At 36.4% G+C, this 12,495-nt stretch overlaps 1 protein-coding gene across 1 annotated transcript in view; it reads left to right on the top strand.

The window, feature by feature from the left end:
- The first annotated feature begins 11,536 nt into the window (after positions 1–11,536).
- LOC134538545 (sodium-independent sulfate anion transporter-like) overlaps positions 11,537–12,495 on the top strand; it is an 86,956-nt gene continuing 85,997 nt past the window's right edge. The window contains exon 1 of the mRNA XM_063379960.1: positions 11,537–11,645. Within this exon, the coding sequence (XP_063236030.1) occupies positions 11,600–11,645 (46 nt within the window). The 5' untranslated portion in view covers positions 11,537–11,599. The remainder of the gene's footprint in view (positions 11,646–12,495) is intronic.

Here is a 12,495-nt window from a genome sequence, read left to right as displayed (position 1 = left end):
CCTTCTAATTTAAAAAAAAAGTCCGAATATTTATATACCTTATTTATTTCTCAGTCTGGTAAATGTCTTGATGGCCAAGCGGTTAAAGTTTTTTTTCTTCTTTTTCCAAACCAGAGGTCAGAGCTGCGTTGTTTCAAATCACAGCCTTTCCAATGTATTTTGCATAAAAATGTAATTTAATATGTCAATAAAGACCACAAAAGCTCTGGTAGGTAAATGAACTTCGACCTTAAGTGATGAAACAGAGCAACGTGGGCGCTCTCTATGAATAAACAGCAGAAACAAAGATGACGAAATCCAATATGGTTGACTCCGGTAGAACAGAAAAAAAATCATCTTAGATGGCTGCCTCCAACAGACGGAAACAATATGGCGGACATGATGTCAGAATCGAAAAAATGTTATCGTGGCCTCAGATCTCAGATGGCTGACATGTTATTAGGATTCAAGTGGGCGGCCATAACGATAATTGCAATGTTATAGAATCTAAGATGGCGGCTGTAATGAAATTGCAATGCTAGGAATAGGGTTTTGGATGATGGAAAATTCTAGAATTTAAAATGGTGAAATATTCTAGAAACCAAAATGGCAAGTCCAAATGGCAAAAAAAAAAAAAAAAAAAAAAAAAAAAAAAAAAAAAAAAAAGAATTCTAGACCCAAGATGGCCGCCAGGAACAAGGTCAAGGTCAAAGTCAAGGTCGTCCAAGATAGCCACCATGACATCACAATCCAAGATGGTGGTAGGCTCCACAGTCTTGAAGACTACTGCTGGAGCCCCATTCCTATACTACTAACTACAAATTTCTTGATTTTTACAGTCTCCTTAGAAGGCGAAGCAAATCCCTAGCATGCCTTGACATGTGTTTTCAGAGCAGTTCTACATGACAGTCGATTAACCAGACATGTCCAGTCTGTAGTCAGCCACATCCATTAGATAGGTGAGCAGACACTATCTTCTGGTCGGTTGGTCAGGCAGACACTATCTTCTAGTCGGTTGGTCAGGCTAACACATCAACTTGTTGGCAAGATACGCCCAGTCGGTAGTCAGGCACGTTTATTCAGTGTCCAGGAATGCATGTCTATTAGGTGGCCACGCATGTCCAGTCAGCAGCCAGGCACGACTACTTGTTGGCTAAACACATCCAGTTGGTGGCTAGGCACATCCTGTCTGTGGTCAGGCACGTCAGATAGGTTGCACAGGCACAACTAGTAGGTTGGCCAGGCATGCCCACTTGGTGGTCAGGCACAAAGTCAGTAGCCTAACGACCTTCGTCGCTACTCGACAGACCTTTTAAACATGCAATTTACAATGTCAGGGATATTAAAATTAAAATTCTGTTTATTTAATTTAAATTCTGTGCCAACCAAGTATTAATCACGTATATTATTATAGTGGTTTCATGTGTGTATTTTTGTCGGTGAGTTGGACGTTCTGCTGGCCTCCTCTGTGCTGAACTTCTGCTCTGCACTTCAGGAACCTCCCTGACACATCCTTGTGGGCATTACAGGGTGACAGAGTTTTAATTATTGAAAATATTATATCAATATATTTGTGTTGGTAATTAATTATTTAATTATAATTGTAACTTTAATGCTTTATTCCTGGTTTAATTTTACGCCCCTCATGTATGGATTCTTTGGTGATACTCACTGAAATAGGAGATTTTTAAAAACGTTAGAAAGTCTCTCGGTACTCGCCAGAAGCGTGACATATAAACTCTCGGTAAACAGCAACTCTCGGTAAACAGCAAATTCATCTGTTCTCATACAGAAAATACACTTTTAATACGAAATTCAGACACGGAATTTAACGTATAATTCTTAAAAATAGTTCCAAACGTGACAAATATATTAAAATTGTGTTTTAAATTACGTTTTTTGACGCGATTTACACGTAGTTTTCGCACCCACTGCTACAATCCGCTACGTAGACTATTATATCATTTAATTTGCAGACGAAGCTATAAACTATATATTAAAGCGTCTCTAATAAAAGCAACAAAAAAAACTTTAAAAATGACTAAACATTTGTCTTTGGAACTGATTTTTGACAAGGTTTTTTTTTTTTAAATACTACCCGTCTTGTTAAAATTCATTTAACAGTTAATACTATAAAGTTTCCCTTTGGCTTTGTGAACTTTGGTGCGTGCCATCCGCCACAGATGGCAGCATTATGGTTGTCACACATTCACATTCCATGTTAGCCAACTTACGCTTCATTCACGAGATTACTCCCACCAACTGCCGTATGCAGAGAGAACTAAGATGTCACACATCAATAAAACACTTCTTCAGCACTCGCCAGTGATGTGTGAACATCTAACCTCGGTAACGAGCAAGTGCGTGTGTGCTCGTGTTGCAAATGAACTTATGAGGCGTCTAATGTCGACCCGAGTCAGAAGTGTAAGTCGCGGTTACCAAAACCAAAATAAGCGCAGAATGAAAAGAAAGTAAACTATGTAGGTCTAAGGCATCTGAAAGGAAAGACAAAAAAAAATTATTGATCAGTATTTAATACTGTGAGGCAAATTTACTAGAAATTACACCAGCATGTATATTTAACTTGATTATAAATACCAACTAAGGCTAAAAATTGCAAAGTGCCGCAGCACGCCCAGAAGATAATGATTATCAAAAACCCTCATATGCTAGGTTAATTCAAACAGTACATATTATAAATATACGGCGCTTGGCGCTAACTATTAAAAATAATTTACAGTAGTAGAAAAATAAATATAAACACAAAAAATTACGTTAGGAAACAGTAAACATAAATATGCGATAAAAATGTTTTCTGTCTTAACTACACGCCTAACTGTTTTTGCGTGTTTAATACCTTCCTGCACAATTAATTAAGAAACCCTATAGTAAACAAACAGTAAAATGTACAGTTTTTATTTGGAGCCGAAACCTCGTTGACAATTAATGAGTTCATCGTGATGGGCTGGAATAATATTTGCTAACTGTTTAATACTCATTAAACCAACTGCAATTATTATTACAATAACAGGTCATAAATGATTCATTATCAATGTGCAGCAAAAATAACACTAGCATACATTTAGCGCGCAGATATTTCTCAAGAGAAGAACAAGCGAACGCCTCAACAATCGTGTAAAAGTCGGACGCAAATTGCACGTATGGCGCGACCAAACATCTTTGCGAAGCGCAAAGTCAATTTAATATTAGTTCCTTCTCAGCTGAGGTTACTAATTAGCAAACGCTGCTTCCCTAAGGCCTCTGTCAGACGAGCGACCTGTGTGGCGCCACCTACATTCTCGCCACTCGCTGTGCGACCCGAGTGGCTGGCCAGTTGAAGTTCTTGTGACAGACACAAATAAGCACAAAATTTCCTCTGTAAAATTTGTAACATAAACGAAAATTGGGATTAATATTTATATTCCAACAGAATTTGCAATTTAAATCTGAAATAATAATGTAATATTTGAATCTATATATATTTTAAAATGAAAATGTAAAATGTAAAGTGTAATCAATGAAATTACTTTATGTACCTGAAACATTAATATACATAAATTTGAAACAGTACAGCATTACTCATGTAATCTTAATACAAATAATGTTGACCCTGACATACTATTAACAAACAGCTATGAAACTGCACAAATGTACGTCGAGGTCCATAGTGAAGCGGTCGCTCCTCAGTGGTGTGTGACAGGCTGCACTGACTGGATGGCCGCCACTTACAGGTGGCGTGCGGGTAGCGGATGGTCGACCATCGCGAGCCACTCGATAGGCGGTGCGACCCCGTCTGGCAGGTCCGGTCCACCCGGGTCGCTCGTCTGACAGAGGCCTAAGGCAAACTAAGTTAAATACTGCAGCTTTAGAATTTATAAAGAGTAGTCTACCAGTCGCAGCCAGGCAAACAAACACCTGCAAATGTGCAAAGAGATTTCTGTCCAACCATACTGTAGGCAGGTAACATTTTTATAAATGACAAAATCTGCTTGATAGTTTCCAAGACACTTAAACTGGCCGTCGAAACAAAACCCAGTTCGCAAATGCCCACAGTTATCGTCAACATTGCTGAGACACCAGCTGAAACTGCAGCACCTCTGAGCGACCGGCCGACACAGCTAGGAAACGAATGAGTCACCTTGAGTGACCGATGTTGGTTCCAACACACGCCACACGCAGCCCGATGCACGAGGCCAGAGCGTGGAGACTCCATGTTCCTCCGCGCAGGGCGTAACAGCTGGGCCACTGTCGCCGCTGCTGCATCACTCCAACACCGACCCTGACAGCTGAGTGACGAGCTAGTGGACACTCAGACACAACGAAGAAAGTCCCGCTCAAAACTAAATTAATTAAAACAAAAGAATTACAAATAAATAATGAGGCGTGCAGCAAGCCTCATACGAAAATCGAACACGAAATTAAACGTAAAATTATTAAAAATAATACCGATCTTGATACATATTTGAAAAGTATTCAATTTAAGGGAAAACTGTAACAATTTCTCCCCTTTTAAAACTTAACTATACCGTAATTCTGTTTATCATATGTTATGTAGAGACAAATACTACCTTTGTGTTAATACTGACAAACGGAGAGTAAAACATGTATAGATAACGTAAAAACAATTTAGGTAAACCAAATATCACTTCCATTATCTCTAAGATAACTCTCCTTCAATTTTAGAAATATGCTCACCGGCTACATATATACTTTTTAAGTTTCTCTAGGGTCTGATGATTTTTATTTTTAATGGTAATGTCATAATTTACAATACAATACTAAAATGAGCACTCTTTTCACACACACTTTCTTCTAACACATTGTGATATTTGGTAACATTTAAAATAAACAATTGTTAAAATAAAATTTACGTTAGTTATTATTGAAACAAAACTTCTGTTATTTAAAATTATATATATATATATCACATATTTATTTTTATTGAGTGTAAACAACATATTACAACAGTAAATATGTGGTCAATTTCATTCACACACACACACACACACACACACTCGTGTAGAGTTCATACAGACACTGTCCTGACTACAGAGCAGACAGCTGTAGTGAACTGGGAACATGTAGTCATCTATCTGGGAACACAGTGGGTTACACTACTTCTTATGTGTAGTTTATTGTATTAAAATACCACAATTTACCTAAAAAATATTTAAGAAAATATTTATGTGTGTATTAAAACAAATGAATGACAAAACTATGATTAATGATAATTGCAAATCAAGTAATTAAATCAAGAACTAAAAAATATACGTATTACTTTAATTTGTGGCTAATAGTTTAAACCATCTACCAGTATGCGTGTTATGTTTGTTCTGAAGATTATTGAAAATAAACTGAAAATATTTACAATATATAAATATAGAATATAAATATATATTATTATGGTTATTTTATATTGATGAATTTCAATATGTTATTTTCATTTATGGTTATGCACTTGTAAATAATTGATATTGTCAATGTTTATGTATAGCTTTGTTACTGTAGCCTTACAATAGGTTTCACTTATGAAAACAAAATAGGTTTTCTGAGGTGAAATATTAGTAATAACTGAAAATTTGTAAACAATCGTTGAAACAGCATTGGATTAACCACATATTATGATCAAACCAAATTACTCTAAAAGAAGACAAAAATGTAAATAACATGGCATGAGTATCCATACTTCACAGTATCAGAAAAAATATGTTTTTAAGGATACCATGCAACAATAGTTTTGTTGATAAGTATAATTATGCAATATTTGGGCTCCTCAGTTCCAAGAGATTATAATATTGGGGACAGCGATGATAATAACACTTCACCTAAACTTGATTAGGAACCAGAGACTATGTGTGTTCTGAATGTAAGGCAAGCAAATATAACACATTGATTGGTAATTATTAAAATAACAATTTGATCACACTATGTAATTAACAGTCGGTGACAAAATTTCAAATAAATCCCTATTTACTGGGATTCTTAAATAAGTTTCATGCCACATTATTATAACTGATATCCATTACTAATATTAAAAATAACAAGAAAATCAATGGTTTGCATTACACGCTAGTATATAATTAATTAAATATTCGAATTTATTATTTTCATAAGACGTAGCTAGAAATAAAGCCAAATTCACAAGTAACTATAATTCTCTAAAGACATAATATATGCGTAAGCTATTAATCATTGAAGTTACGAATATTATGTCCATACGAATACGACTGTAGTCCATCAAATATTTATGATTCGTAATACCTAGGAATATTTACATTTCATATTTAAATGAATTAAAACGTTTACCTGGTCTTATTAAATAATGAGAAATGCTAACGTCACCAAAAAACGGACATGCGATCAGTCCCACGATTATTACTCTAAGAACCACGCAATATAGTCCAAAAACCGAATACAAATATAAACATTTTTAAATTACAAATACTGGGATACTGCATGCAGCTGGGATACTGCATGCAGCTGGGATACTGCACGCAGATGGGTTACTGCACGCAGCAGTGGAAACGGACAATGCAGGTCTCCTTCGAGTCGCGCGCCGCGGGAGTGTCAGGATGGTACAGCTTTAGTTGCGATACCTACCCTGACTCTCACATTCTGAAATAATACCACATTTTCTCCCAGGAATCTTACCAAATTCTAAGGCCCTTGGTAAGAGGTAACATTTTTACATTTAATTTATTTATAACAGATGGCAAAATAAAACTCCTGCTCAAAACCTGTACCCTGACGCAAACATCATGTGCACTGCGGTCTTTGTTATAAGTTTTAGCAACTACATCTCTGGACTTGCGTAGATTACAAGATACACTGTCAAAAACCTGCTCCGGCTCCACCTCGCTTATTCCGGTGTGAAGCGGCAGCAAACCATATTGGCTGAGGAGAGGCTGTGTTAGTTCCCTTCCCAGCAAAGGGACTGGAGAAGGGTATCCTGAAGTCAAGATCTATGCCCCACAAGATCTGATCGCCATTGTAGTAGGACGTAACCAAACCGCAGCTCATGCTGACTAACGTCCAAGAACACGTCGAGTTTTACCAAGGAAATTACGACATAGAATCAGGTTGAACGCTATGCCCGGAACAACTGTGAAATTCAATCCCACGAAATGTTCATGTGAAATAACACCGGCACGCAGTACATCATTAGCATCACAAATGTGAACTGCAGAATCCTGAATGATTCATCGAGACAAAAAATAATATTACGGACATAATTCATTGAACAATGGCTCGCTAATCAGCGAGCGCGTGGCTCCTGAGTAAATAAGAGCGGGGAGATTCTTTCCTGTCATCCGCGCGGAAACCAAGTGGATGCTGAGTGGCTTTGAGAACCTTGCGACGGAGACCACCCGCGCTTCTTCATGTCACACTCCGTCGATGATGACCAGTTCTTACAGCTGTCACATCGCCGTGAGGGCCAGTGCAGCCGTGTGCAGCAGTGGCCAGACCTCCTTGTGGAACAACTGAGACATCAGATAAATGATCGGCCTCTACTTCACTTCCCCATTTACAGGAGGGAGGCATAACACAGTATTAACATACTAGCTCAGGCTCAGAACGACTTAATTCAAGTGCCTCAGCGTATGAAGACATGACATTAGTGGTGTACAGACCTAAATGAGGCTCCGGAACCAGGCTGCAGGCTTGTGGTGCCGGAGCCGAACCGCCATCTTGGATTGTGACGCCAGACGGCCATTTTTGGTGGCAAATTTTCTTAAATTTCCTCAATAATTCCTAAAAAAATTTCTATATTTTGAAAGAAAAATTTCCGTTTTGAGGGAAAATTTCCCGTTTTAATTCTCAAAAATGCCAACAGCTTCAAAATTCCTAATAAAAAAAAAAAGCTTAAATTCCTTAGCAAAAAGCGGCTCTAGGCCGCATCTTGACAATTAGGATGCCATGGCCGCTATCTTGTATTAAGACTTACCTGTTGCAATTTTCGTTACGCCCACCATCTTGAAAATCCGTATTTTATATGCTAGAAAAATGGGAAAATTTTAGCATCTATAAAATAATTTAATTAATATAATTTTGATAAGAATTATTTAAAAACACTGTGCACATATCGCTATGGTCAACATCTTGGATTCTAAAAACATTGCACATATCGTTATGCCCACCATCTTGGATGTGTATGATGTCATCGTTGCACTTTTCATTACGGCCACCATATTGAATTCTAGAACGTTGCACTTTTTGTTACGGCCGCCATCTTGTAAATCCGTAGTTTTTATGCTAGAAAATTAGAAAAAAATTAAAATTTATAAAAAAATTTCAGGAAACTAAATTTAATAAATTATTATTTAAAAACAGCCTTGCATTTTTCGTTACGGTCATCATCTTGAAAATCAATTTTTTTGTGCTTAAAATTTATATAAAAATAATAATATTTTTATAAATCACTCCGCCATCTTTGATTATGTCATCGCGACCGACAACTTTAAAATATGTAATTATTAACAAATTTTAATAGGATAAATTTATAAACAACTTAATAAAATATTATTTAAAACACGCACTTAGGTCCTTGGTTCGAACCCGGTGAGGGGAAAAAAAAATGACATCAGATCCTACCTCCACGGAAAACGCAGGCAGACTGACCTCCCACCACTAATGACAAGGTATATATCGAAAGCTAGTAAGAAGTCACGTCCGCCGTCTTGTTTTCGTCTGCTGGAGGCCACTATCTTGTTTAAGTTTACTAGAGTGAGCTACCTCCATGTTAGTTTAATTTTTGTCCACTAGACATTTGACCAGACCTTGACTGTTGGCCTTGACCTTTGACCTGGCATTTGACCTTGACCTTTGACTTTTACCTCGACATTGACATTTGACCTTTGACCTTGACCCCGGTGACAATCTTGGATCCAACATCTTGTTTTCAGTACTCGCTACCACGAGCGCTATTTAACTCACATCGCCTGTTATAGGACATCGCCGCCATCTTGTTTTCAATCATTATTACTAGGAGCACTAGCGTCACATAGTACTTACAAATGTCATCTGCTAGAGTGTATTGCCGTCATATTAGTTTAATTCTTAGCCACTAGAGTGCAGTAATGATTTATTATTACTGTGGCACCCACCATCTTGAAATTTGGACACCATCTTGGATATTAGTAATTAATGACCTAGAAATTCGGAAAAAATTTCTAAATTCATAAAAAAACTTATTAAAATAATTATTGACGCGATGGATTTACGTCTTTGGTTTGATTCTCGTCCAGTGATAAGGGTAACTAAAGCTTCAAATAATGTTTTTTAAATTTTGTTTTCCGTGAAGTTTATTAATAATTCACTTTAAAAAAAACTCTCGACAAGATACCTATCCGACCAAATAAATACGTTGTCCCGCTGCCTAACATGGTTGTATATTTTTTTCGATACTTAGAATACCTTCCAAACAGTTCATGTGCAATGCTAAACGTATAGGCCAAGTGTATGTAACCACGAACTCTAGGTCATGAACAATGTCAGACTATAGACCAGACATTTCCGAACCTCAAGACCTTCTTCGACGATAGCTAATATAACGTATTTCAAGCAGTCAAAACAAGGTTCTCGAACTGTCGGACCTAAAGTATCGATAAAATCAAAGTATTTAGACCAAAGGATCATGTTTTATGCTTACAAAAGGACCAAGAATCCTTGAAAAATGTTTTATCAAGACAAAGAGGTTTTGGACTAGTAAACATTAAAGCTACTACAGATTTGACTACGCGCATTTAACGAAACAACACACACTCAACAAATCTATCGCGTCAATCATTATTGAAAATTTTTTCCTAATTTTTATGTCAATAAATACTAATTTCTCAAATGACTGCCATATTGGTTTATAGGAGGCTGATATATAAGGAACTTAAGCTGCTTTTATGATTTTGAACATAATTTATTAAATAAGTATTTTTCGTAAAATATTTTTTTGCATTGATTTAAGTATGTAACCACGGACGGATATCGATCGAATCAATCATTATATTGATGAGGGAATTTTTGATGAATTTTGGAATTTTTCCCGATTTTCTATTTAAATAATTAAGAATTTACAAGATGGTGGTCAATATGTCAACATCGACTTATTAAAGGCTGGTAGTAGAAGAATGTAAGCTTCTTTTATTACTTTCCACAATATTTATTGAAATTATTTTTTTTTACATTATATATATATATATATATAATTTTGACCAAGGATTGGAGCAAGGACAGGAATCCATCGATTCAATCAATAAATTAATGAGTGATTTTTTTTTATGAATATAGGAATATTTTTATTTATAGCTAAATGATTAGGGATTTCCAAGATGGTGTCCAAATGTCAAGATGGCGGACGCCACAGTAATAATAAATCATTACTGCACTCTTGTGGGTAAACATTAAGCTAATATGGCGGTAGCGCACTCTAGCAGACGAAAACAAGATGGTGGCCTCCAGCAGACGAAACCAGATGGCGGACATGACGACATACTACCTGACACTAGTGGTGGGAGGTCAGTCTGCCGGATGCTTCCTTATTGTTGCCCTCACCGGGTCGGACTCGACGTAAGTGCGTTTTTAAAATAATAATTTAATAAAATTTGGTTAATTAAATGTTTTATAAATTTTAAATATCTTCCCGATTTTCTAGCTAAATGATTACGTCTTTTCATGATGGCGGTCGTGACTATTATTGCAGCGGTTAGGTCAAAATTGAAGATGGCGGGTGTGCTGCAAGAAATTTTTATTAAGATTTTTTTTTAGTTTTTTTATTAATAAATTTAATATTTACTTTCGCCGGGAATCAAACCAAGGACCGAAATAGATTAAGTTAACTAAATAATTGAAGTAAAAAATGTTTTTCGAATGTTTTCTGAATTTTTTGGTCGAAAATTAAAGAAGTTGAATTTTTTGGTCAAGGTCAAGGTCCTGATATCAGCGGCTTATGGCGGCTTGCTTTTAGCAGTCTTAAGCTTTTTTTTTTTTTTTTTTTTTTTTTTTTTTAGGAATTTGGGTTCTTTCTAAGGCTAAAGTCTTTTGAGGTTTTTCGAATTCCGAATTTTCGAATTTATCTTGGTTTGTGGCGTCATAGCGGCCATCTTAGACTCAAAATTTTTCAAAAAGTCAAAATTTCTAAAAAAACTTCCCCTTTCCTTCGAAAAGGGGAAGTTTTTTTTTTTTAGAAATTTGACTTTTTGAAAAATTTTGAGATTAAGATGGCCGCTATGACGTCACAAACCAAGATGGCGGGCGGCATATCGTGCACCAAGCCTAGAATCCTGGCGCAGGAAATACTATCCTATACTACTGGACAAGCTTACATTGACACACAGAGAGAAGCAGGCAGTAAGATTATCACAATTTTTCTCTGAGAAAATAAGGTCGACCATGAAATGCCAACTGCGTAGTTAAATGAAAGAACATACAATGTTTTTTTGTAAGGGTAAGTTGGTTGAGGAAACCGGATGGTCGTGACGGAGCGGCTCTTGCTCCACTGCATTGTTCCGCGGCTCGCGCTATCTCTCCAGGGAGGGGCAGGGGGCGGACCGAGCTATGAAGAGACCTGGGGCCCGGCTGAGCCTCACAAGGCCCGGGACCGCCTCAGCGCTCAGCCTCCGGCTCCGTCATGGCCGCCTGCAGCCAGCCACTCATCCACTCGCCCACCACGCAAGGTAACCTCGCCACTGAGTGGCCCAGGCCGTCACTGGGCGCCTGTTTCTCCAAGTGTCCTCCGCGTCACCATCATTATATACCTTTCATTTGGCCGTTAGCAACTCCGCGGGGGTCAGATGCAAAAACATTCAATATGACTGAAAAATATTTTCGTAGAAATACTAACCTTGTTGTTGCACAAATTAACATAAAATGTTGAAAATTAGGTGCACAAATGAGAAAGGTTAAAACACAGAGGGAATTTTAGACGCCCGTTTCTTATCAACGAATTAACGAGTATTATTAAATTTCAATATTTAAAAAAAATATTGCTAAAGTAAAATATACAAAATCGGGTAGTCATTTTATAAAATAAATTAAAAATATTGTTTATAGGAAAAAAAACATTACAATATACAGTTTTCATTACTTAATCAGAAAACAAAGAGATTAAATCTGTACATTGAAACAAGATGAGTAAAAAAAAATTAAATTATATTTTTAAAAAGTTAAAAAAACACGTCTTCTATTTTGTATGAACTAAAAAGTAAAAAAAAAAAATTCTTTGATTTTAAGTAATTTGTTCAAAAGCGAAAGAATGAACTAAAACTCTTTAAAGCGTAATTTTTTAATAAGCTTAAAATAAGAATCAAGTAATAATAAACAAAACAATAATTAATTGTAATGAATAAAGCGTGGGGTACTTTATATCAGCTGTCTTAAAATTTTTTTTAACACTAATGGCTATTCGTTAGGATAGAGTAATTAAGAAAATTAAAGAACAGAGCAACGCACGCTTCATATCAGATGCCTTAAATTTTCTACCACAAATGGCTATTCTTTAGGACAACATGACCCCCCCCTTAAGGA

This window comes from Bacillus rossius, chromosome 13 (assembly GCF_032445375.1).
Source record: "Bacillus rossius redtenbacheri isolate Brsri chromosome 13, Brsri_v3, whole genome shotgun sequence".
Lineage (NCBI taxonomy): Eukaryota > Metazoa > Arthropoda > Insecta > Phasmatodea > Bacillidae > Bacillus > Bacillus rossius.
Note: the sequence above shows the minus strand (reverse complement) of the source record. Positions and strands in the feature narration are given on the sequence as shown.